At 51.5% G+C, this 25,084-nt stretch overlaps 1 protein-coding gene and 1 long non-coding RNA gene across 4 annotated transcripts in view; one reads left to right on the top strand and one right to left on the bottom strand.

The window, feature by feature from the left end:
• The window catches only part of RNF220 (ring finger protein 220), a 216,777-nt gene that overhangs the window by 171,438 nt on the left and 20,255 nt on the right, over positions 1–25,084 (top strand). For all 3 annotated transcript variants that reach the window (XM_082364770.1, XM_082364769.1, XM_082364771.1), the window contains exons 2-4: positions 8,327–8,459; positions 17,201–17,246; positions 20,783–20,884. In XM_082364770.1, coding sequence (XP_082220896.1) covers positions 8,327–8,459; positions 17,201–17,246; positions 20,783–20,884 — 281 coding nt within the window. The remainder of the gene's footprint in view (positions 1–8,326; positions 8,460–17,200; positions 17,247–20,782; positions 20,885–25,084) is intronic.
• Positions 322–25,061, bottom strand: LOC309615856. The gene is made up of 4 exons (XR_014237104.1): positions 24,695–25,061; positions 19,841–20,028; positions 19,335–19,513; positions 322–618 (listed from the first exon to the last, which is right to left on the bottom strand). It is a non-coding gene; the product is annotated as an uncharacterized lncRNA (long non-coding RNA).

The following is a 25,084-nucleotide window of genomic DNA, read 5'->3' as shown; positions in this document are numbered from 1 at the left end:
AAGGATGAGTAAGATTTAGCCAGCCTGTGCAAATGGTCCCTGCTATATCCTTTTTGGTTGCTTGGCAAGCCCAAAGCAGAGACAGATAGGCCTATTTGGTTCCAAGTGACTCTGGAACTGCTAAAAATGTCACCAGACCACCAGCCACTGCCCTGGGGTCTGGGCAGGAGGGTGCACAGCTGTTTTCAGGGCACCCCTGGGCACTGGTGGATAAGGATGGGCCATAGCTAAATACACGTCTCCCCTCTGCCTGCCCCACCCCCACCTCCTCGATCAGGGATGCCTATTAATCCTGACAAATGATGACTTACGAACATGTAATGCAAACTGATTCATCATACATTCAAATCCACCGCCCCGCCCCAGCGGGAGGCCCCAGCCAGACAAGTGTATTACACGGATAATGTATTTGACGTATTAATAAAACCAGCCGCATTGCTCTGGCGCGGGGACTGGGGAATGCCAATATACGATGACAGATCACATATTGATGAAATCCAGATGTTTGGAATCATAGTCTTGGGGCCTTGTTCATATTGACTGAAGGTAAAAAATGCCATCTGTCAGTATGTTAACTCTTCCTGTCCCACGCTCAGCAGAGGCACCAATCACGGTTTTCTGGAGAGAAGAGAAGGAAGAGGGGAATGAGTGAGAGGGCAGAGTGGTGGCTTGGATGGATGTGGTGGGGTAGATGGTTGTACCATGGACATGATGGGTGGAAGGGACACTTTTCATGCCTTGTGTTCTTAACCTCTAAGCAGCATGCGACCCTATTGATGACGCTCCCCCCTCCGTGAAACTCTTCCTTTCTTGGCTTTGATGACATCACCTTGTTTTCATCCTCCTCTTGGCTGTTCCTTCTTAGTCTTCAATGACTTAAACTTCCTCCACCTGTTGGAGTTACTCAGGGTTCTGTTCCAGCCTCTTCTTACTGTACACTCTCGCCCTAGGTGATCTCACCTACTCTTAACTTTTGTTGAGTACTTATCATATGCAAGACATTGTTCTAGACACAGAACATGCAGTGGTGAATTTCAGTCTTTATCTATATGTCAGCGTCTTCAGTTCTATAATTCTAGCTCTGGCTCACATATAGTGCCTACTCAGCATTTTCACAGGGTTGCCTTAACAGTTCCTCAAAGTAAGTTTATCCAAAACTGAACTCATTTTCTTCCTTACCAAGCTTACTGCTCTTCCTCCTGTTCCACAAGTCAGTAAATGGTCTACACCTAGCAGTTGCTCAAGTCAGGCAGCTTGGAGTCATCCTTGACTCCTCTCTGTCCTTGAACCCCCATGTCCAATCCACCCGCTTCTGTTCATCTCCAGCATCATCCACATCATCTCACTAGAGCAGGTCACCTTCATGTCTCACCTGAGTTAGTCAGATAACCTCCTAGATGGCCTTCCTGCACTTGATCTTGTCCCCTTAGACCATTCTCCGCTTTGCAGTTAGAATGATCCTTTTAAGATGCAAGTCTGGGACTTCCCTGGTGGCGCAGTGGTTAAGAATCCGCCTGCCAATGCAGGGCACACGGTTTCGAGCCCTGGTCCGGGAAGATCCCATGTGCCGTGGAGCAACTAAGCCCGTGCGCCACAACTACTGAGCTGGTGCTCTAGAGCCTGCGAGCCACAACTACTGAGCCTGCGTGCCACAACTACTGAAGCCTGCACACCTAGAGCCTGTGCTCCGCAACAAGAGAAGCCACCACAATGAGAAGCCCGCGCACCGCAACAAAGAGTAGCCCCCACTCGCCACAACTAGAGAAGGCCCGCGCTCAGCAACAAAGACCCAACGCAGCCAAAAATAAATAAATTTTAAAAAAAGATGCAAGTCTGATATGTCACTCCCCTGCTTAAAATTCTTCAATGGCTTCTCACTGTATGTTAAAAAATAATAATAATAAGCCAAAATCATTAACATAGTTGAAAAGTCTTCCAGGATCTGGCCTCTCTTTCAACAGCTCTCAGTGCTCTGCCCCTCACTCTCTGCTCCAGCCATACTGGACCCTTTTCAATTCTTCACTTAGGCTTTCTCCCCTCTGTACCTTCAAACATGCTGTTTTCTATCTAGAACACTACTTCACCATCATTGCTTGACTGGTTCCCAGTCATTCTTCAAGACTGCTTAAATGTCACTTATTTCACCTCCCAGACCAGATGATATACTCCCATAGTTCCACGTACCTGCCTTGTTCTAAGACCACGCTGGGGATGTTTGTTGAACGTCTCTATCCACAGTTAGTTCTTAAGCTCCCTGAGGGCAGACAGTGTGTCTGTCTGTTCATTACTGCATGGTATCCATACTGTAGCAGACCCATCTTTGGTACTCAATTGACATTTGTCAATGATTATTGAATCATTCCCGAGGTGGGTGGATAGGTAGGTAGGTAGCTGGGTATTATGCAGTGGTTAAGAGCACTGGCTTTGGAGTCAGACAAATATGGATTTAAATCTCTGCTCTGAACCTTCCAGCTCTGTCATTTCACTGTTCTGAGCTCCGTTTTCCTCATCAGTGCGATAGAGACAGATTAATTATACCTACCTCATTGGACTGTTGTAAGGATTAAATGAGATTACATATGTGCAGCATTAAACCTACAGCCTAACATATAATAGCACTCAATAAACTGTTATTATTATTAATGGGCAGATAATGTTTAAGTGGATGGATGGATATATTGACAAACAAACCAGTAAATAGTTATATAGGTATGGATGGATAGGAAGAAGGAACTCCATGGAAGCCAAAAGGGCCAGGGTACCTACTGAGTGGTACACAATCTTGATCATAGCAGGGAAGAAGGCTGGATACAGGGCAAGGCCAGGCTGGTGTCAGGATGGGGTAGATCCAGGCACAAACAGCAAACTGTGCTAGTGTCCTACTAGAGATAATAGTGACTCAGCACACAGCCCTGATTTAACTAGATCCTGAGAGTTAGTTGTTATTATCCCTGTTTCAGACAAGAAGAAACTAAAGCTCAGAAGTGTTAAATGATTTGCCTAATGTCTCACAGCTAGTAAGAGGCAACTCTGTTGAATGTTGCTTGAAGGCTCTTGGTCACCAGGAAATGGAAGCCCTTCGGTCGGGATTGCAGGAGGAAAAGGGTGGAGCACACACATATGTACACATAAACACACATGTACACACACGTACATACTCTTGAAAGTCCCAGCCTCCATTGCCAGTTGTCATTAGAGTTACCCTCCCCCTCATTTTAATCCTCCCCATTCTTAAGTCAGGCACCAGTCAGTCAAGCTCTGCCTTTTGCGGTCCGTGGAAAAAAGATAATGAAGTTGGGGTTTGCTGCTTGAATAAACAGAGAGGCAAGAATGGAACCCACAGGCAGCAGAACTGGGACAAAACTAAACAGGCCAAGCTGGAGAGGCAATCACATGGTTGGGAGTTGCAGGGCCGGATGTGGGTTAGTGATCTAGGAAGGGAGGGTTTTCTCTTTGAATGAGACCCTCATCCTCCAGGGCCCAGTTCTGCACCAGGCCTCACTATGGAAGGTGGCAGAGAAGGAGCAGCTGTGCCGGCCTTTGAGCTCCCAGTGGTCAGCAGTTCCCAACAGAGGGGCACAACAGAGGGCTGATCCTGGACCCCAGGTACCTGAGGCCTTGATCCAAGGCTTGAGGGCCGGACTAGCTGGAGCCCGGCCCAGGCCAGGGAAAAGCTACTTGGCTCAACTGCCCCTCGTCAGCAGGCCAGTCCCCCCAGCTTACAACCGCAGGCAGTCACTTCCTGGTGGAGCTGGCTGTTTCCTGGTGGGGAGGTATCCCGGCAGCTCAGAAAGCGGAAGGGACCGTCTGGAGGCCCCACAACTAAGGGGCCTCTAGGCAGGGCCTGACTCAGCCCTGACTCTCTGCTCTTTGAGCTGGCAGTGCCCCGTGTGAGGCTGAGGGTAGGGTCAGGCCGCTCTGCTCCCTGCTCTCCTCCTGCCTGGGGGATACCTGCGGCAGGCGGAGAGGTGGAGGTGGCAGGAGCAGCGGAGCCGGCGGCGGGGTGGCTGGAGGGAGGTGCGGTAATGAATGTGGACGGGAGGCGGAATGAGCGATCCATCTTTGCATGGGAGGGGAGGGGAGGGGGCCGCGCGCCTTCCCCCCACACACTCACACACTCAATCAGGCGCTGTCAGACCTCCGGCCGCCTGGCATTTTGGTGAAGAATCTCTCAGCTAAAAATTGTTGTCAGTCCCATTTCCTCGTTATCAGTGCAAGGGCTGAGGCAGCGCCCGGGGATTAGCAGAAGCGGCGAGCGCCCGCACCGCCATCCACTGCCGATAACACCCGGCCTCGTGCCTCACCTCCCCCATTCATCATCTTTAGCAGTGACAGCCGGTCCCAGTCCCTGTCCCCATCCCCTCATGCTTCCCGCGTCTCCCCACGATGCTGCTCAGCCTGGCTCCTGACCTCCCTGGAGAGCCAGGCCTCCTGAAGAGGGACGGGATTCAACCTAGGCCCCTCGGACCTAGACCCACCTGTGGCCGAGGGCTTGGCCAGCTGTGGGGTGGGGGGGCGGGGTCAGGAGTGAGGAATGCTCAAGGAGAAGATGCTTTCTGACAGCCCGCCGCTGGTGGGCTCGGTCTGCCTACCTGCGATGCTGGCAGCGGTGTTGGAGAAGGGATTCCTGCATTAGATGGGCAGCTGGACTAAGGATTTCTGGAAGCCTCTCCAGCCTGAGATGGACTCCCAGATACTGGGAACTGTGGAAGGGAAGAGCCAAAGGATGACTAGGAAGAGTAGGGGGTTGAAGACTTTGTTCCCACCCCTGCAAGACCACAGCCCCTTCCTTTTGGCCATCCCCAGCGGTTTTATGGCCCGTTTTATGGCCACTGTAATGGCTCAGGTCAAAAGCTTCAGGGAGTTGTATTCTGGGAATTATGCAAACGAGGAGCAGGCCCAGGGCCAGAGTATGGATTTTGTCATTAAACCTGGGCAGGCCATGTCGTTAGTGCAGTAAAACCCACGTCATGACCACAGGTCTCAATATAAAATTATAGGGAACACAGCGGGGGAGGGGAAGCAGGGGGCCCACAGCCATGCTGACACCTGCCATTCCAGCCCCTGAGAAAATAGGGGTGGGATGGAGGGCACAGGCTGCAGGGTCCCTCCGCTGATCCCTGTGAGTGCTATTCCTGAAGCTGGGAGCCAGGAAGAGGACCCATTGTCCCAAAAGGGAAACTGAGGCCAACATCAGAAAAGTAGAAGATCCCTGTTAACAAAGCAGATGAACTGAGAACAGGTATACGGGAATGCTGGTGCCTGCTCCCAGGTGTAGAGGGAGGAACCTGGGCTCTAGGAAGCCCTAAGAGCCATACTTGGTATCCCAGGCTGAGAGGGGCTGAAATCCTGATATTTCCACCTCAGCTCCTAGCCCATGCCCTAGATCCTACTCTTTCTCCATTCGTCTCTCTTACCATTTCCCCTCTTATGCCCAGATCCTTCCTCAGTGCTTGGTTTCAACAGCCTTGTCAACTCTCCCTTTTTCATCCTTCATGCCTGCCATCAAGCAATGCCCACCCCCCATCCCCCCCGGCTGGGTCCTACCACCCTCCTCTGGCCCCTTCCTGCCCACCCCCACAAGCACCCATTCATGCCTCCCTCAGCCCTGACCAGGGCTGCACTGACTGCAATCATTGATTTTCTTTTTCAGCTTTCCCACTAGTTTGTGATCTCCTTGAGGCCAGGAATGTGTTATCTTTATCTCGGAGAAAGAGATAAAGATATCTCAGTTTCTCATAGAATAATACCTGATGTAGAATAATTGTTTGATAAGTGTTTGCTGAATGAATAAATAAATGAAGCAATGAGATCAAGAGCCAGGTAGAGGCCCCTGTCTAGTTCTGAGCCTCAGTTTCCCCATCTGTAAAATAAAGATAATGGCCTGCAGAATTTCTAGGGCCTCACTCACCTCTGAGATTTTCTGGCTGAATGAAGTTAGAATGAGCTTAGACTCCTCATCTCCCCACTCCCAGACCGGGACCACATCTGCTTCTTTTACTCAGAGCTGCCTTCCAGCTGTCCCCTGAGCATCTGAGGCACAGCCACCAGGGCACATGATCAGTAGAGTCCCTTCCCTTCCTCACAGACCTAGCCACACCAACTAGAGCCATCCCAACCCGACCCCGGCACACACAAAGCCTCCACAGCTGACATCCCAGCTCTGCAAAGGTCATCTTGCTTCTGGGACAGTTAGCTCTTCGTTCCTACCTCTCCTCCTTCCCCTCCTCTTCTCCACTGTCTCATTTCATCGTTGAGCATCTAATCTATGCCAGGTCTTTTTTCTATTGTCTATAGATTAAAAGATGGTTAAGAAATGGTCCCCACCCACAAGAAACTCACAACTCAATCATTCATTCATTCATTCCTTTGCTCCCATTCTCTGCCTGGAACTCTTGTAAGGCACATCTCAAATTTCATTTCTTTGGTTAAACCTTCTCTTTTTCCACTCCTCAAAACACACACCCAGAATGAATCACTCCCTCCTCTGAGCTCTCAGATGACCTAGTCTGGGCATCCAGGAGAGCCGTGATCACCCTCAGTCTTGTGTCAAAAGGAGGTGGGTTCTTGTGTTCAGCCTGAACTGGGAATTCCCTCAGGCATAGGGTTACTAGACTTAGCAAATAGAAATACAGGACATCTCGGTAAATTTGAATTCTAGAAAATAGATGAATAAGTTTTAACATAAGTATATCCTGTGCAATAGTTGAGACATATTTATACTAAAAAATTATTCATTATTTATGTGAAATTCAACTGGGCATCTTGTATTTTATCTGGCAACCCTACTGAAGCAACCATTTTAATCATCACTGGCATGGCCCTTTATCTCTCTAAAAGCTAATTTGACCCTCCCTAAACACCAGAGGAAAGAAGAAGCAAGGAGAAAGATGTGGCCTTAAGCTAAAGAAGTCCTTCCTACAGTCAGAGTTTACATGGATAGACAGGGATGTTTCTAGATGAATAGGGCTCTTCAACACTGTGCCTGTTAGCAGAGGCCAAGGGAGCACTGGCTGGGGACAGTGGCAAGGGAGGGGGTTTAGGTACCCCAATGGGTGCACTAGGCAACCTTCAGGCCCCTTCCTAGCACAGTGTGCTCTGGTTACCATCAGGGACAGAGTGGGAACAGAGTTCAGGCTCCCAGCGGGCCCCCAAGTCAGCATAGCCAGTGCTAAACCCACGTGTGGCTGTGTATTGGGGGTACACAATTTAAAGGGCATTTTGGAGGGGAAGAGCTCAGAATCTGTTATACTCACAGAGGCCAATGAGGTTATCCAAGTGAGAGGGAGTGAGACTTGAACTGGGAGAATGTAGATTCCAGGAATATTGAAGCAGAATGGAGAGGACTTGGTGGTTAAATGAATGTGGGAAGGGGAGTAAGGCCAGGGAGGGGGCCGAGGGCGAGGCGAAGGTTACTGGCTTGGGTGACCAGGTGAATGCAGGTGTCCTTCACTGAGAAGAGCACTGCTGAAGAGGGCGGGGAGGGGAAAGTGAAGAAGCTGAAGTACTCAATTATGGATTGTTGAGTTTCAGATTTTTGTGGGACATTCAGGCATTTATGTCCATTAGGCATTTGGATATAGGGGTCTGAAGAACACGGGAGGGATCTGGCATAGAGAAATGGATTCTGGAGTCAGCAGGGCACAGGTGGGAGTGATGGCCATAAGAATGAACAAGATCATCCCAAATGCAGAGGGAGGAGAGGAGAGGCCATGGAAAGAAGCATGGGGGAAAGTGAGGAACTGGGAGAGGATGCCACCCTGGCAGTCACCCAGGTCCTTTTCTGTCTTTCCCACTCAACTGTGAGCGCCTCAGTTTCAGGGACTAGATCTGATTATATTCTGTGTCCCCACCACTCTGCACTAGGCCTGGTTCAGTGAAGACATCAATGTTTGTTGAATGACTGCAGGAAAGAATCCCCTTTCTCCTCTTCTCTTCCTTCTCCCGCTTTGGGGAGTGTGAAAGCAGTGAGGCTAAGGTAGAGACAGAGAGGGCCCTGGATACTCTGGGTGATGGTGTGATTAAACAAGACCTGCTTCACTAACGTGTGAAATGAAGTGATCAAGGTTTGATTGCACAGAGCATTGATTGCGTCCTGATAGATTTCCGAGAGGGGCAGCTGGCTGGGGAGGTGCCGTGCACAGCCACAGCCTCTGGAACTGCAAAGCTGAATGATGTTCATGGGCTCTGAGACCCTCAGGCTCACCCTTCCTCTAGGCCAAGAAGCCCTAGGAGGTAGCAGCCGGCTTGGAGTGGAGGATTGGGACAAGGCATTTCCATCCACATATAGCCGGGCTTATATGTCTGTCTCTTCTTCCCTTACCAGGTAAGAAAAAGGCAGCAGCACTGTTTGACAGCCAGGCCCCTATTTGCCCCATCTGCCAGGTCCTGCTGAGGCCCAGCGAGCTGCAGGAGCATATGGAACAAGAACTGGAGCAGCTGGCGCAGCTGCCTGCCAGGTAAGCCACCTGACGGGGAGCCTGCCCGCCAGACGCCTCCACTCGGGGTTCTGGCCAACAGGTCCCAGCCTTTTGGCAGAAGGCAAGACCCTGCTGCCATTCTCCACTCTGCTTTCAATCCTCAGCTCCACCAGCTGAATGGTGCTGCCTTTCTCTTCTTGCTCTGTTTTTGGAGATGTGAGGAGAGTGAGCCTCAGCCTCAAAAGGGCACAAGAGGAGCTGGAGAGGGGAGGAGCCTCGGGGCAGGGTAACGGAAGCAGGGACCGGGACTGGCAGCTCCCCCAGAAGTGCAGCCTGGGGTTGCCATCCACCTTCTCTATGAATCTCAAGGTCTGAAAGGTGACAATTTTGAGAACGTGCTCCGGCGTGTCCCCCCTGCTCCGCCCCACCTCCCTTGTCCCTGCCTGAAGGACCGCGCGGAGGCTCCTCCCAGGCCCTTGTGGAGGAGCCATGGTTGTTAAAGGCAGCAGGGGAGGTGTGTAGCAAATTACCCCAAAGCTTAGCGGTTTAAAGCAACCATTTCATGGTGCTTGTGGAATCTGTGGGGTCAGGAATTCAGACAGAGCACAGAGGGGGTGGCTTGTGTCTGCTTCATGATATCTGGGGCCCCAGCTGGGAAGACATGGTGGCTGGAAGCTGGGATCACCTGGCTGCTTCATTCACATGTCTGGTGGTTGATGTTGGCTGTCAGCTAGGACTTCAGCTGGGGCCGTAACCAAAGCACCTACACATGGCTTCTCCTTGTGGCCTGTGCTTCCTCATAGCATGGCAGCTTAGGGCTCGAAAGCAAATGTTCCAGTCAACTAGAGGGAAGCTGGACCACCATTTATAACCTAGCCTCAGAAATCACTTAACATCACTTCTGCTGTCCTCTCTTGGTTGAGGCAGTATTAGCCCACCCAGATTTTAGGGGCAAGGACACACACCCCACCTTTTGATGGAGAAGTGGCAAGCTCCTATTACAGAAGAGCATGTGGGATGGGAGACATGGTCATAGCCATCTTTGGGGAAAAGGGGAATACAGTCTCTTCCACTACTCCCAATCCCACCCCTTGTTCAGTTCAAGTCACCAGACTTGACTGATCTTCCTTCCTCTACCCTCTCACCTAATCCCCCATGCAGGGTGCAGGGGACCAAAGGTGAATCAGAAATGGTCCCATGTAAGTTGGTGCAGCCACTATGGAAAACAGTATGGAGGTTCCTCAGAAAACTAAAAATAGAGCTACCATATGATCCAGCAATCCCACTCCTGGGCATATACCCAGACAAAAGTATAATTCAAAAAGATACATGCACCCCTATGTTCACAGCAGAACTATTCACAATAGCCAAAACATGGAAACAACCTAAATGTCCATCAACAGATGAATGGATAAAGAAGATGTGGTACATATATACAATGGAATACTACTCAGCCATAAAAAAACCACAATGAAATAATGCTGTTTGCAGCAACATGGATGGACCTAGAGATTATCATACTAAGTGAAGTCAGGAAAAGAAAGACAAATACCATATGATATCACTTATATGTGGAATCTAAATTATGGCACAAATGAACCTATCTACAAAACAGAAACAGACTCACAGACATAGAGATCAGACTTTTGGTTGCCAAGGGGGAGTGGGGGAGGGAGAGGGATGGACTGGGAGTTTGGGGTTGGTAGATGCATACTATTACATTTAGAATGGATAAACAACAAGGTCCTACTGCACAGGGAACTATACCCAATCTCCTGGGATAGACCATAATGGAAAAGAATATAAAAAAGCATGTCTCTATGTGTATAACTGAGTCACTCTGCTGCACAGCGGAGATTGGCACAGTATTGTAAATCAACTACACTTCAATTTAAAAAAAGAAGAAAGAAAGAAATGGTCCCACCCTCAGGAGCTCATAATAGCAGAGTAAGGAGAGCCAAGCACTAGAAACCCTGAGGGATAGAGGCTGCTCTACAGGAAGAACAGGAGCTGTGGGAGCATCGAGGAGGCAGCAAACCCAGCTCAGAGCAGAGAAGGCCTCCTAAGGGAGGTGAGGCCTGGGCTGAATGTTGAAGGCCAAAATACTAGTTGCTGTGTTACAAATTCCTCCAAAAATCCATGGCTTAAAACAGCAAACACTTAATATTTCAGTTTCTGTGGGTCATCAATTCAGACACAGCTTAGTTGGGTAATTGTGGGTAGTTGGGGGTAGTTGTGGCTTCTGGCTCAGTCTCTCATAGGCTGCAGCCAGGATGTCAGCCAAGGCTGCAGTCATCTGAAGGTTTGACGGGGGCTGCAGCATCTGTTCCCAGGATGGCTCACTCGCATGGCTGTTGGCAGGAGGCCTCAGTTCCTCAACATGCAGGTCTCTCCACAGGGCTGCTTGAGTTTCCCTGTGACATGGCAGTTGACTTCCCATGGAGGAAGTGATCCAAGAGAGAGACTAGAGAGGAAGCCACAATGCCTTTCATGATCTAGTCTGGGAAGTCATACACTATGGCTTCTAATGTATTCTATTCTACTCACTAGAAGCAGGTCACCAAGTCCAGCCCACACTCAACGGAGAATTAAATACTATAAGCTCTTGAAGGGGACAGCACCAAAGAATTTGTGGGAATACTTAAAACTACCACAGAAGACTATACTAATGATGATAATAATAATCCTGTTGAACACCGTGTGCCAGGAACTTTATATTGTATCAACTTATTTAATCTTCACAACAACCACTGGGCTAGGTAATAATTATTAACTCCATTTTACAGATGAGGAAACTGAGGTCAGAGAGGTTAAGTGACTTCTCTAAGGTTGCACAGCCTGTGAAGTGGTAAAAATTCAAACCCAATCAATCTGACTCTAGAGCCCATGCTTTTAACCACTCCCGCCTCCCTCCCACACACACACACACACACACACACACACACACACACACACACATGCAGGACTAGCCTAGAACAGGCAGGGAGTGGAAGAAACACCCTTCTGCAGTTGAGTTCCATACCTTGGCTACCTTGGCTATCCAGGAGTGTTTCTGGGTAATTTGCTCCCAGTGGAGGACTTCTCAACAGGAACTGAGAATACAGGCAGAGATGGAGGGACCCGCAGAGTCTTGTAATCGCAGTGCACCCCTAAGGGTCTGGAGAATGGGGGCCAAAGCTCTCTGCCTCTTCACTGGGGGTCACGCTACAGCCTAGTCCCTGTGGCCCCATCCCTGCACTGCCCAGGGCATCCACTTCTGCCCACAGAAGTGTTCCACCCCCATCCGTGACCCTGCACCAATCCCTCCTCCCTCACGTCCTCTCAGAGCATCCCCTACGTCCACACCCTTCGGCCCACGTCCATTTCCTCACCCGGAGCCTTCACATCTGCCCCGCCCCTCACCGCTGTCTTGCGTGCCCCACTTCTGTGCCCCTCTCGTCCAGGCCCAGCCCAGCACCCCCTAACCCTTGGCACGTCCCCCCTCCTCAACCCGGTGTCTGACAGCCGGACAGCGGGATCTGCACAGCAAGTGAAATTCCCGTCGGATCGATAAAGCCGAAGCGCTGGCGGCGACGGGTCGATGGTTTTATCTGTCTCGGGCCCGCGCGCCCGGCGCGCTGACAGTCCGACCGGCCGGCAAAGGCGTTCAAGGGCAGCCGCGCCCTCCGCCCCCTCTCCTCTTCTCTCCCGCCACCCCCCCCCCCACCTCCCTGCAGCCGCTTCGCCCACCGGACTGCAGGCTGGACCGGTCTGCCGCCGCCCCTGTGATTTATCTGGATTTTTAATTGGAAAAAATTTGCGAATTAATTGATTTCAGGAACTTGCCAATTAACATTGTAATTGGGTGCGTGATAAATTCCCAAGGAGCGTGTCAGCTCCCTCCGGGCTGAGGGCCGTGGCGCCTGGGTAGCTCGGGGAGGGACCCAGCCTTGAATGCCCTTGCCCCGCCCCTGCCCACTCTCTAGGAGGCAGGAGGGGAGACGTGGAGGTTGGGAGAAGATGTGGCACGCGGCCTCCCGAGACCCCTCCCTCCTCCTCTTCCCGCCATCAGCGCCGAGCTTTAAGCAGGTATTTCACAGATGGGGAAACCGAGTCCTGCCGGAGGGCAGAGATTGTGTGTGCATCACTCAGAGAGTTCTGGGCAGAGCCCAGATGAGGGCATCCGCATCCACGGCGTGTGGTCAGCAGCTTCTTCCCCAGCTCTCCAATCCTCCCTTTCTGTTCCCCTCTCTCTGCTCCCCTCCCTTTCTTTTCTTTCCTCTTCTCTCCAATTGTCCCCTCCCCTCTCTTACCCTGCCTTTGCCTCCTTTGCCCTCCTTCCCTTCGCTCAGCTCCTGAGTCTGTGGATGCTGCTGCCAGGGTGCCTCTGCATCACCCTCCCACATGGTCGGTCCCAGAGGAGTTCTTCTGGGTGGGCCTGGTTTGTGCTCTCTGCCCCCTTCTGCACAAAAGCACAGAGCAGGCTGCTATTTTAGACACACCCAAGGGCTCACACAGAGGAGCAGGGACCTTCCAGCTCCCAAACTAGAGCTGGCTGGTTTTCACAGACACAGGTGCAAATATATGTCCACAACATACAGGCACACGCACACAGCCCCATTCCAACACACACAGATGTGCTCACACCTACCCCCTAAAAGAACCACTTCCCACATACGCTCATTCCCACAGGCACACGGGCACACAGACACAGGAAGAAGAGTCAGAACTCCCATTGGCAAAGCACTTACACTTTTCAAAGCACTTTTCCATTAGAGATCAGAGGCTGTGCCCACACACCCTCCCTCACCCCATCTTCTACCATTCCCCCTCTCAGTCCTGCACAGGCACTCCAATAGGCCCCAGGACTCGGCTACCTAGAACAAGAAGGGCAAAGTTAGACTGAGGACAGATAGTGGAAGGCCTTCGATGCTGGAGGGTGGTCTTGGAGGTAATGGAGGAATTAGAACATCGGTGAGCTGGAGAAGCCTATCAGAGAGCTGAGCTGTAGGAGAATCACTCTGGAGGCCAGTGTGGGACATGATTTGGGGGTAGAAGCAGGGAAGCAAGTGAGGAGGTTAGGCAGGGTCCAAGGAACAGGTGGTGAAGCTGACCTAGGACAATGGCATTGGCAGTGGGAACAGAGAAGAAGGAATGATGAGAGACTGGTGGGGGGGGGAGAAGCAAGAGAACTTAGCTGATTACTTGTGGGGTGCTTACTAGGAAGAGCTTTCTGACTTGGGTCATGGGAAGAGTGATGATGGCAGAGAAGCAGATATCTGAGGGAAGGCGGGGACAGCGGACAGAGCTCTGGGCACGCTAAGCTTTCTCTAGGATGGTGATGGGGTGGAGACTGGATGTGTACAGACAGACAGGCAGGAAAATAGATGGGGGCTGAAGATTGAAGGACAGGTCGGGGAGTGGCCCCCAGCCTTCTCTGTGGCCCTCAAACAGAAGTTTCCACCCAGAGAGAGGAAACAGCCTTGGATGCGGAAAGATTGCACAGAGCTGAAAGGAGGGCTTGGCTTGGTGGGGCCTGAGCTCAGAGACCTTTTCCTGGAGGCTTCCACAGCCACTCTGAGATCTGGCCTGTAGGCTGGGAAGCAGGATCTCTGGTCAGTGCTTTAAAGGGGCTGGAAGGAGCCAGAGGGAGGCTGGGTGACTCTAGAGGGGAGGCGGGGTGTGGAGATGGCAGTGCCCCCACCCCCACTTAAGCCTTATTTAAGGCGGGCCTCGGTGTTTGGTTGGGTAATGAACTAGATAAACAATTCCCCAAATAGATTAAAACGAAGTGTAACTTACAAAGGCGGCTGGTGATGATGGTTTATTCCCGGGCAGCACACCATTTCTTTATTTCCAAGGATAATTCAGTGTAAATCACCTTAATTAAAAGTGTCAGCCCAGCCCATGAATATTGTACTTAAGAACGCGTTTCCTGGGTCCCAGTTATAATTTAAAACCCATGGATCACTAGGCAGCGAGTGACTAAGAAGGGAGGAAATCTTTGGGGGCGGGCTGTGGAAACAGGGAGGGACGACGGCAGAGCAGAGCGGATGGGCTGGGCAGGAGCCCGGCTGCCAGCGGCTCAGGGCTCCGACTCTCCTCTCCAAGGTGGGCCCTTCGCCAGACTCCTGTGTCTAGGGGAACCAAGCACACTTGGAGGTAAGCAAGTTGTTGGAGGAAAGGTAGGGCAGTGGGGCGCTTGCTCAGGGAGAGGGAAGGAGTCCGGCGTAGTACCAGTCCAACTCGAGGGAAGGGGAAGAGGATTGCCAGGAAAAGATCCAGAGGGCTGGCAAAGGGAGACATCCTGGCCCTAAACGTCTCCATTTCTACTCACCAGCGCAGTAAACTGAAGCCCAGAGTCAGAAGGACACTCCCCAAAATGAAGAGAGAAAAAGAACTCAGAGCTCAGCCCTCCATCCTAACCCCTGAGTGTCTTTAGGAGGCTGTGACCAACCGAAAAGTAGCGCTTTGGACTCCGTCAGACATGAACTCAAATCCCAAACCCTGCATGGGCTGAGCAGAGAGGTGTCACGTGGCCTGCTAGTCAACTTTGTAAAGTTTTTGTGAAGATTTAAAGAGATGACACATATAAAGTTCCTAGCCCATGCCTGTCATGTGTGGTGGGTACACAATTAATTGTTCATTCTTTCCTCTTCTGTTTCACCCTGATCTTGCTCGGATAACACTCAGACTTCAGTCCGGGGTCTGGCGAGAACAGTGTCATACAGTAGATGCCCCAGTTCTGCACCCATTCAAGTCCAGGAATGGGGCCGGCACAACGGCGACGTCAGCACTTGTTGACAGTGAAAGAAAGATAAAAGTAACAAACTCGCACCTAGCAGTTCCTCAAGCGCAGCTCAGTTTCCTCTCTGTATCCCTGGTGCCTGGATCAGGAGCAGGAACGTGGGGACCATTTATGAACAAAATGGCACTGACTGGAACCCAGTCTGGTGGTCCTCTCCTGCCTGTGATGCCCCCACTGTGTGATCAGACAGGCAGACAGCTGTTTTTTGTTGTTGTTTGTTTTTTCAACATTTTGGCCATGTCCCGTGGCGTGTGGGACATTAGCTCCCCGACCAGGGATTGAATCTGCGCCCCCTGCAGTGGAATCTCGGAATCTTAACCACTGGACTACCAGGGAAGTCCCCAGACAGCTGTTTTTACACTCAGATCTTAGCCTCAGCCTGCTGCTGCCAAGCCTTCTGGCCCCTGCGCTGTGATGTATGTGTCTGCTTGTGTGGGTGTGTATCCACGTGTATCTACATTTGTGGGTGCATGAGTGTCAGGTGTTGGCGCACATGGGTGTCTGTGCATGCTTGTGTGGATGTGGGCACAGCTCTTCATCCAGGCCTGGGTGACAGTCGTGTGTCTTTAAGGACACATCTCTGGGAACAGGACTCTGTGTGCCTGCACCTCTTTGTGCATATCTGAGCCTCCAGGTGTGACCACACGTTGACAGAATTATAGAGACAATGGATATGTGTGTATCTGCCTTTATACCAGGGTTTCTCAACCTCAGCACTAGTGACATTTGGGGCTGGATAATTTTTTGTTGTGAGCATCTATCCAGTACCCTGAAGGATGGTTAATCCCCTCTACCCACTCCACGCCAGTAGAAAACTCCCCGCCCCCACTTGTGACAATCAAAAATGTCTCCACATGCTGCCAATTGTCCCCTGGGGGGCAAAATGGCCCTGGGTGAGAACTCTGACTTTATCCAAATCTGCCTATGCCTTTGCTCACATATTGGCTGTGTCTATGCCTGACCCAGTGGGTGTTCCCTGTGTATACACCAACCGTGTGTGCCCCGTGTATCTGCCCTGGGGGTGCGTCTTTTGTGCTGCGTGGATCTCTTGGGTGTGCTCTACCTGTACACCTTGTATGTGCATCTGTGTGGGGACCCTATGTGAATGGGCTGTATCTGCCTCCTGCGTGTATCAGCCAGCGCCTCTGTGTGCATGTAATATTTCTGTGCGTGTGATAGCACGTAGGCGAACGTGTGAGCACAGATGTGGTGAGCACAGTGGGGGTGGCAGGGAGGGAGGGCCAGGAACAGGGATATTAATGTTTCTGAAGTGGATCTGATTTGATACGTCTTGTTCCATTGTCAGCATCTGTTTAGCGGGGATTTGTAATACTTTGTGGCTCTGGATCACTCATGCTTAGCGCAGGATGTGGCCTTGCATACCAATTTTGTTATTAAACACAGTCCTTGCCTCCCCCACAGCCCATCCATCACCTCCCACCCCCGCTCCCCCGACTCTGAGCCGCCCACCGTATTTCAGGGCCCAGCTACCGCCCGCCTGCCGCGCCTGCCGCGCCCGATGCCGGAGGGCCTGGGGCTGACAAATTGAATCAGGGGGAGATCATTCCTGGCCTAACGCAGTTTGCAGCATGTTGGAGGGAGAATTGACAAGAGCCATGTCAGTTCTATCACCCCAATCCCATAGGAGCTAACAGCAGGCTGAGGACTGGGTTGGAAGGAAGGGGGCAGGACACGCAGAATCCTCAGGGCTGATAGGAGCAGTCAGGTAAAGTCCCCTTCCTCAGATCCACGAGACAGCCTACCATGCCTAGTGTCAGTACCCCTGCCCAGGAGCCCACTCTGGCCCCTGGCCCCTGATGGAGGCTGAGTGAGGCAGGGCCAGCTGGGGCTGAATGGGCTGGGTGGAGCTTGGCTGAGGGGGGCTGAGCTAGGCTGGCTATGTCTTCTCTCCTTGGGATCTTCTTCCTATTCTACTCTTGCATGCCCTGGGCAGCAAGTGGAATGGTCACCCTGTTCTCTTCTTTCTTGGCAGCAAGAATTCCCTTCTGAAGGATGCCATGGCTCCAGGCACCCCCAAGGTAGGTGGACAATTGTGTTTTCCTCCTGCCCATCCTAACCTAAGCCCACTCAGAACTGGTTCTTGAGAAAAAGGAGCTCTTCTTGGATCCCCAGCTGTTTTCAGGGTTTGATCGTCAGCCTGAGGCCTCGGGCTGCCCTGTGCACTTGAGTACATGTGTGTGTAGTCTGAGTGTGAGTCACAGTATGCTCACCTGACTTTCTCTTCTAGTCAGGATGGGGTCAAAGCCAAGAATGACCTGGGGGTGTGGGGGACCCAGACACTAAATCTAGGGAGACTCAGACGAGGAAGGTGAGCTGTAGCAGGTAAAGAAAAATATAGAAGTGCAGGTCAAGACAGGTGGTGCAGGGCCTTAGAAGCCAGACCATGGGGTGTGTGCATGTGCTTTGTCCTGAGGGCAACAGGGAGCCAGAGAAGATGCTGGGCTCTTTTGGGGAGACAATCTGACCCTCTGAACAGACACTATGGAAGGGAAGCTTGAAAGCATCAGATGGAGAAAGGAAGAGTGAAGGACAAGTGGCTCAAAGGAAGGGCCAGAGGCCTCAGCAGGATGACATGACTTGTACCAAGAACTCCCATAGGTGGCCACATAGGTAGATGGTACTGCATCCTCAAAGGTGATGTTTTGAGGGAGTGGGGACCTGGGGTTGGAGGACTAAACACTCACTCACTGAATGTCCTCTCCCCCACCCCTCAGTAAGGTGGCATCCTGTCTTATAAGTTCTCACAATGACTTGTAAAGGCAAAAATCCTCAGCCCTTTCTACAGGGAGTGAGGAATGAGTGCTGAATGGATACATTTTTTTTTTTGGCCGCGGCGCGTGGCTTGCAGGATCTTAGCTCCCCGACAAGGGATTGGTCGAACCCTTGGCAGTAAAAGCGCGGAGTCCTAACCACTGGACCACCAGGGAATTCCCCAGAATGGATGAAATCAGTAAGGGAGTGTGTGTGGAGAGATTAGAGCAGAAGCCAAGAAGAGTCTGGGACTCCTGTGCTGGGGGTCAAGAGAAGGTCCCAGAGCCAGGGAAGGAGCAGAAGAGGAACAGTGACGAGTGAGAAGGGGCACAGGAGAGCATGGTGTCCCAGGATCCTAAGGGAAAAAAATTCCAAAATGTCTGGGGTGGTCAGCAGTCAAGTAGAAAAAGGCTGGAGAAGGAGGCCACTGTATTTAGAAGTCTTAAAAGCATTGGTGACCTCTGAGAGAGCAGTTTTGGGAAAAGGAGCCAGAGTGACAATCTTACTTCCAGGGGGTTGGCCTGTCTCCCCTGCAGGCCCTTCAAAAGGGTGGGAGTGGACTCCGCACCTTCATTCAGGAAATCACTCAACACAGCAAGCTGGACAGAGGAGGGGCAGGGAACCTAGCCCAGCCCCGGACTGATGCAGGCCCTGGCCAAGGAACCAAAGCCCTCCCAGCCCTCAAGAGAAAAGGCGTGGGGGGAGAAAGGGGGGCCACACTGGCGGAGCTTGGTCCAGCCTGCAGTCTCCAGTGGCTATGGTTAAGGCAGGCAGGTCACGGACGTGCTGCCAGGTCAGCCACAACCACTGACCCCTGACACCTCAGCATGGCTGGCAGGCTGGGGACTGGACCCCAGTGAGGCCTGTGTTCAAAGCACAAACACAGACACGATCCACGTCCACACCTGGTTCCCCACATACACAGATGCACACCCACCTGGCCCCATCAGAATACTCATATAGGAAGTCTTAAACATGTGCAGATTTCTGCAACCACCAACATGGGCTCATTGATAATCAGACTCAGAGGCAAGGGCCACCGCTCACCCACTTCTAGATATAGGCTCACGCCCCCAAAGCTGCCTATCTCAGGGTCTGTCCTCTGCCTGGACTGGGGCTTTAGGAAAGCAGGTCATAGGTAGAAGAGGCACGAGGTAGAAGGTTCAAGCAAGAGACTGAGCGGACAGGGAGGAGGAGGGAGGGAGGAGGAGGAGAGGGCGAGGGGGCCTCAGACAAGATTGATGGCCTCGTTGCCATTAAGAAAAAAATTAGCCGGTGGCGGCTATCATATTAAAGGGTGAAGAAGCCGTGAATTATTTTCTTAAAGATCTTATCGCTTACAATGATAATTTTACCTTCCAAAAGGCCACTTTTAATGAGGCGAAGAGCCAGGCAAAAAGTCATGATTTAATGTCGGGATTTTTTTTTCAAAACACATTTTACTGCTTTTTGGTCCATGTTTAAAAAGCGCCAGTGACCTTTTTTTATTCCGCTTGCCCCAGGTGTAATGCTGAGACCTCTCAGGGCTTCTAACCTAGAGAGAATGAGAGAGAGCACACAAGCGTGAACTTTCTCATGATGGGGGGGTAGGGGCCCCACGATGCTTCCCCTCCTCAGCATCCTCCTTGGGACCAGAGAAGGAAAAGGACATTGCCGGAAAGCCCACCTCTTTTCCGAGCTGGGGGCCAAGGCACCCACTAGGCCTCCCACTGGGCCTGGGTAGGTGAGGAAGGGGCTCCAAGTTGCAGGGAATCCCATCCCAGTCCCTGCCTGGCCTCTTCCCTCCTCCTGCTCTTGGGATGAGGCCGAGTCAGGGAACCCTGCCAGACCAGCAGCTGCCCCCCCTTCCCAGGGCCCTTGCCTGAGGATGTGCAGCGTGGCCACCGCATGCAGGTCACATCCTAAGGCTCAGTCGGAGATGAAGGATAAATGGCTGCTCCATCTTTCCCAAATTGCTTTCTTTGGGCTGTCAGTGGCGATTTGGCATGGTTTTCTAAGCTGGGGAGGCCTCCTAGGGAATTGTATGCTTCCGGCTCTGGGCTGTGCAGGCTGGAAAAGGCGGGGGGTGGGGGGGGAGGAAGTATGGATTGCTTTCAGGCCTCCAGGCCCCCAGTTTGCAGTTGAACAGGCCTTGGCGAGAGCCAGCAAGAGCAGGCTGACCGTGCCATGTGGTATTTAGAATTGTGGTGCTTGTGTACAATTTAAAGCAGACAGTTTATTAATCTAAACTGCGGGTGTATGTAGAAGAGGCCATGCAGGATTGACATGGGGGGGATTAGTTTTGCTGGGATTTTTGCTGGGGTCATCGCCACAGCACAGGGATAAATGGAGCCAGTGTACATCGCTAGCTGCACGAAGGAAACTCTTACACACTATTTAATTTACCGTCTCCATAGCGGGGCTGCCACCAGCCTGTATTAGGGGCAGGCAGGGCAGCAGGGATGTGGCTTTACCCCCAACCCTTCAGAGAGGTCCCAGAGTCTCTGCTCACTACGGGAGAACACAGCCTATAGATAGTCTCAGCCCACTGGGAGGCCTGCCCCACTGGGACGGAGATTAGCTGGGGTGGAAGAGGTTGGACCCTCTCCAAGGGTCTCCACCCATCCCTAGGATCAAGCTATCCTTTCCCACAACCAGACTCTGGGGGGCCTGACCACATGCCTTCAGAATCTCAAGTGGTCTCTACCCCTCTGCCCTCCTTTTCTCTGCCTCTATCCCAAAAGCTCCATAGGACCGGACACTCTAGGGGACTGACTGTAGGTCTCATTCAGCCTGAGGCCACGTGTCCTTTTTCTTCTTCCAGTCCCTCTTGTTGTCTGCTTCTATCAAGAGGGAAGGAGAGTCTCCGACAGCATCACCACACTCGTCTGCCACCGATGACCTGCACCACTCAGACAGATACCAGGTGAGGAGGGGTGGGCTGGGCCCTTGGGTGAGAGCCTATAGGGCAGGCCTGGGGCTAATTCCTCCCATCCTCAGGAGACAAGGGGAAAGGCCTGAACTGTGTTTGGTTCCCTCTGTGTCTAGTGCCTCTAACTGAACCAAAAGGCACAGGTGTCAGGGAATGTGCCATAAATAGATGGATTTTAGGGAGAGATGCCAAGGTCCCCTGGGCTCAGGTGGGCTCTTCTGAAGCATCCCAGCCATCTGGAGGTCTCCTCTAGGGTTCACTTTCATCAGGGACCCAGGGACATAGCCCAGAATCACCTGACGACTTCACACTTCAAAACCAGGATCCCCTGAGCAAATAACCATCAATCCTGCCAAACCCTGGTGTCAGGCCGTGAGAGAGAGAGAGAGAGAGAGAGAGAGAGGGAGAGAGGGAGAGAGAGAGAGAGAGAGAGAGAGAGAGAGAGAGAGAGAGAGAGAGAGAGAGAGAGAGAGAGAGAGGAGAGGGAGAGAGGGAGAGAGAGAGAGAGAGGGAGGTAGATATTGCCTGTGGGTGCCTTGGGCAAACAGGAAGGGAATAACTACACAATCCTAAATCAGCAGAGCAGGAGGGGGACCTAAGGGTAATATTCCAGCTTATATAGACCTTATTTGTGGTAGGAAGGAGAAAGAGCTTCCCCCAGAAGCTTCTGAGGAGACAGAGCCCTGCCTTCAGGAGCTCCAGTCAGAGGGCAGAAAACAGGGCCTGCTCCAAGGAACATTTGTCTAAATGGCAGCACGGCTTCTCAGGGAGCCCTTATGTGAAAAGGGAAACACAGTCCTGACTAATGCAAAGAGACAAGGCAGCAGGGACCTATCATCTGGGGTAGAGAACCAGGGCCACTGCTGGTACACAGGAAGCCTTTCTTGGAATTCGAGGTCTTCTCTCTGGGCACTTTTTCCTCCCAGCTGGCACAGCCTGGCGTCAGGGTGCAGAGCTTGGTGAGTGGAATACGGAGTGTGGGCTGTACACCAGCTTCAACTAGCACCTCCTCTGCTGGATGCCCTTGTCTGGGACTCAAACTGCAGAGCCCAAAGTGCCAGCCCTGGGGAGGGATCCCTGCTCTTGTGAGCCCTGGTTTGAGAGAGGCAGTCAGTCCTCACCCAAACAATCCTGATTCAAGATGGAGAAATGACCCAACTCTACGGGATTCTGGGATAGGGAGACAAGGCTCCATCCCAGAGAATTCTGTCCCAAAGGGAGACAGAGCCCTGCCTTCAGTGGCCAGTCCTCTCTATTTCAGCCACAGCATTCAGCTCCACTATTTGTTGAACTAGGGAAAGAGTAACCATCAGGCATAGGCTAGGCGTGCTAAGGCATGGCACCAAGGCCTCTGTGATTTAGAGTCGACCTTTCCAGCTTCCATTCCTAATACTGCCTTCCGTGAATCCTGTGGGCTGTGCTCGCCAGATTAATGCTAACCACTCGTTGGCTGTGCCACTCCTTTCTTGCCTCTCTGTTTTTACACATGCTGCTTTTAATGGGGTTATTTTACCCCACCCCATCAAATTTCTATTTATCCCTCAACAACCTGTCCAACTTCCCTCTGCTCCGGGAAGCCTTTCTGGATTAGCTTTCTCTTCTCATGACCCCGTCATGTCCATGTTATTGCCCCGATCATCTTATATCAACACCCATTTAAGTATGTTTCCATTATCTTCTAGTATATAACAAACCATCCCAAAACTTAGTGGCTTAATACAACTTATAATCTCTCATGATTTCTCATGGTTCTGTCAGCTGAGTAGGCCTTTCCTCATTCATGAAGCTCATTCAGCTGGAGGACTAGCTGGCCTAGAAAGTCCAAAATGGCCTCACCACATATCTGGAAGATTAGGGGCCTTGGTTTTCTTCCATACGGCCTATCATCCTCCAGGAGGTTAGACTGGCTTCCTTACTTGGCAGTCTCAGGACAGTGTCATGCCAAGAGGGCGAAGGCCAAAGCTGAAAGGCCTCTTGAGGCCTAGGCTCTGGAACTCACAAAGCTAACACATAATCAAGGGATGAGGAAATGCAGCTCTTTGATAGGAGGAGCTGCAAAGAATTATGAACATACTTAATCTATCATGATGAGCCTGACTCTTGCACTAGACTGAGGGTCTCGCCAAGGCCCCTTCTTTACTCCCTTCCTTTACTCAAACACTTATCTAGTACTCACTCATGCTCAGCCCAAGGTCCTTGCCTTCACGGGGTTAGATCTGCAAATAGATAATTACAGCCCAGTGTTTTAAGTGCTATGATAGGGATATAAATAAGTTTCTAGGACAGCACAGTGGAAAGAGAAAATCAGAGTAAGATTCACAGAGGAGGTAATGACTGAACAGGATGAGTAGGAGTTCACTTTGGTGGACAAGGAAGAAAAGATATTCCAGATCAAGGCAACTCTATGTATGTGCAAAAGGCAGAGAGGTGTAACACAGAATGATGTATTTGGGGACCCACTAGCAGTTCAGTTTTGTTAGAATGTAAAACACAAGGGGAACTGGTAGAAAGTGAAGCTGGAATCCCCTGATCTTTACACAACACCTGGCATGTAGTAGTTGCTCAATTATGTTGGACTGTTTTTAAAAAATCATCAAACTTGGCCCTGAAATCAGGAGGTACTGGTTTCTGGTTTGGTTTCCCATTTCCTTAGCCCCTGCTGGGTTACCTAACCCTTTAACCATTACCTCACTTTACCCTCATAGCAACTGTACAAGCTAGGATTCATTGCCCCCAATTTATAGCTAAGGAAACAGGCCTAGAGAGAAGAAGTGACTTTTCTAAGAGCACATATATTATAAGTAACCAAGTCAGGATCTGAACTTGAGTTTGTCTAGCCCTGAATCCTAGATTGTTTCTCAGCCCTGCACTGGGTTCAGGGGCTTCCCTCATAAATATCCTCCTCTCCACCCCACGGATTTCTCCTGCATGCCAGGCCCTGTTACTGGATGGAGATGACCTCCCAAGTAGAAGGGACAGGTCTGTAAACAGTCAAAATATCCAAGTTCAAAGGAAAGCCAAGGGACTGTGAAAACTCAGAGGAAGCAACTAACCCAACACTGGGGGAAAAGCGAAGTCATCCCAGAGTCCTGTAGGATGAACAACAAACAGTTAACCAAGCAGGGAATATGGGTGCATGGAGAATAATATAGCCCAAGGTCCAGAGTATGGGGTGCTCCAAGAGCTACAGGTAGTGTCAGGAGGGGAAAAGGAGAGAGCAGGAGTGGCAGAAGAAGAGTCTGGAGAAATAGGCAGAGCACGTCAGAGACGACCTGTATGCCACGGTGCAGATCTCAGTGGAGAACCACTAAAGGATTTAAAGGGGAGGAAGAAAGAGGGTCAATTTTGCATGATACAAAGATCACACTGCATGTACTGTGGAGGATGGGTTACAGGGAGAAAAGCTGGAGATGTGAAGGCCAAATGGGAGACAGCTGCAAATTTAGAGAGCTCCTAAGATTATGAACTAGAGCAATGACATCCAAGATAGGTATAGCCACTGAAGAAACACGCAGGGATGGCTGGCCCTGTGCCCAGCGCTGTGCCGGGCTCTGGCTTCACCCAGGACTCACACATGGCCCCATCCCTGGAGTGGTCAGCCCACCGATAACAATTTGTACAAGCCATACTGAGAGTAGAGATGGAAGTAGAGAGGAAATAATATTTTTAGGTTAGGCCTGGAAGGGCGAGAAGGAGATACACAGAAGGGGAGATAAAAAGATTTAGCCTTTAAAGGTAGACTCTGAGATGAAAGAAGGCTTGAGTGTGAGGACCTGAAGGAGGGTGGGGTCAAGGACGACTCACTCTCAACTTTCTGGTGTGGGCACACCAGAGTGGATGGTGGTATCCCGTTAGAAACTGCGAATCCTGGAGGAAGGCACTTGTTTGAGTGATGCTGGGTTCCACTTTGGCCGCGTGGCTGTGCGTTGCCAGTGGCAGCTCCAGAGGTTGTCCAGAAGACAGCTGAAATGTTGGGAATCCTCTAATATCGGGACTGCTGAAAGGCTAGGGACTGGGGAAGAGACAGCTGGGACTCGCGGTGAGACGGGCCGCTGCAATCGGGAAGTCCTACGCCATCTGCCCAGCAAAGGGGTAGCCGCGCGGGAGGCGGCAGCCAGGCGAGGTTCCGGGGCGGAAGGAGCCCCGCGCTAGGAGGGGCCGTGGAGTAGGCTGGGAGGACCTCGCAGCCACTAA

This window comes from Balaenoptera borealis (assembly GCF_965194805.1).
Source record: "Balaenoptera borealis genome assembly, chromosome: 1".
Classification (NCBI taxonomy): domain Eukaryota; kingdom Metazoa; phylum Chordata; class Mammalia; order Artiodactyla; family Balaenopteridae; genus Balaenoptera; species Balaenoptera borealis.
The sequence above is the reverse complement of the archived record's forward strand: the minus strand, read 5'-3'. Positions and strand labels throughout refer to the sequence as shown.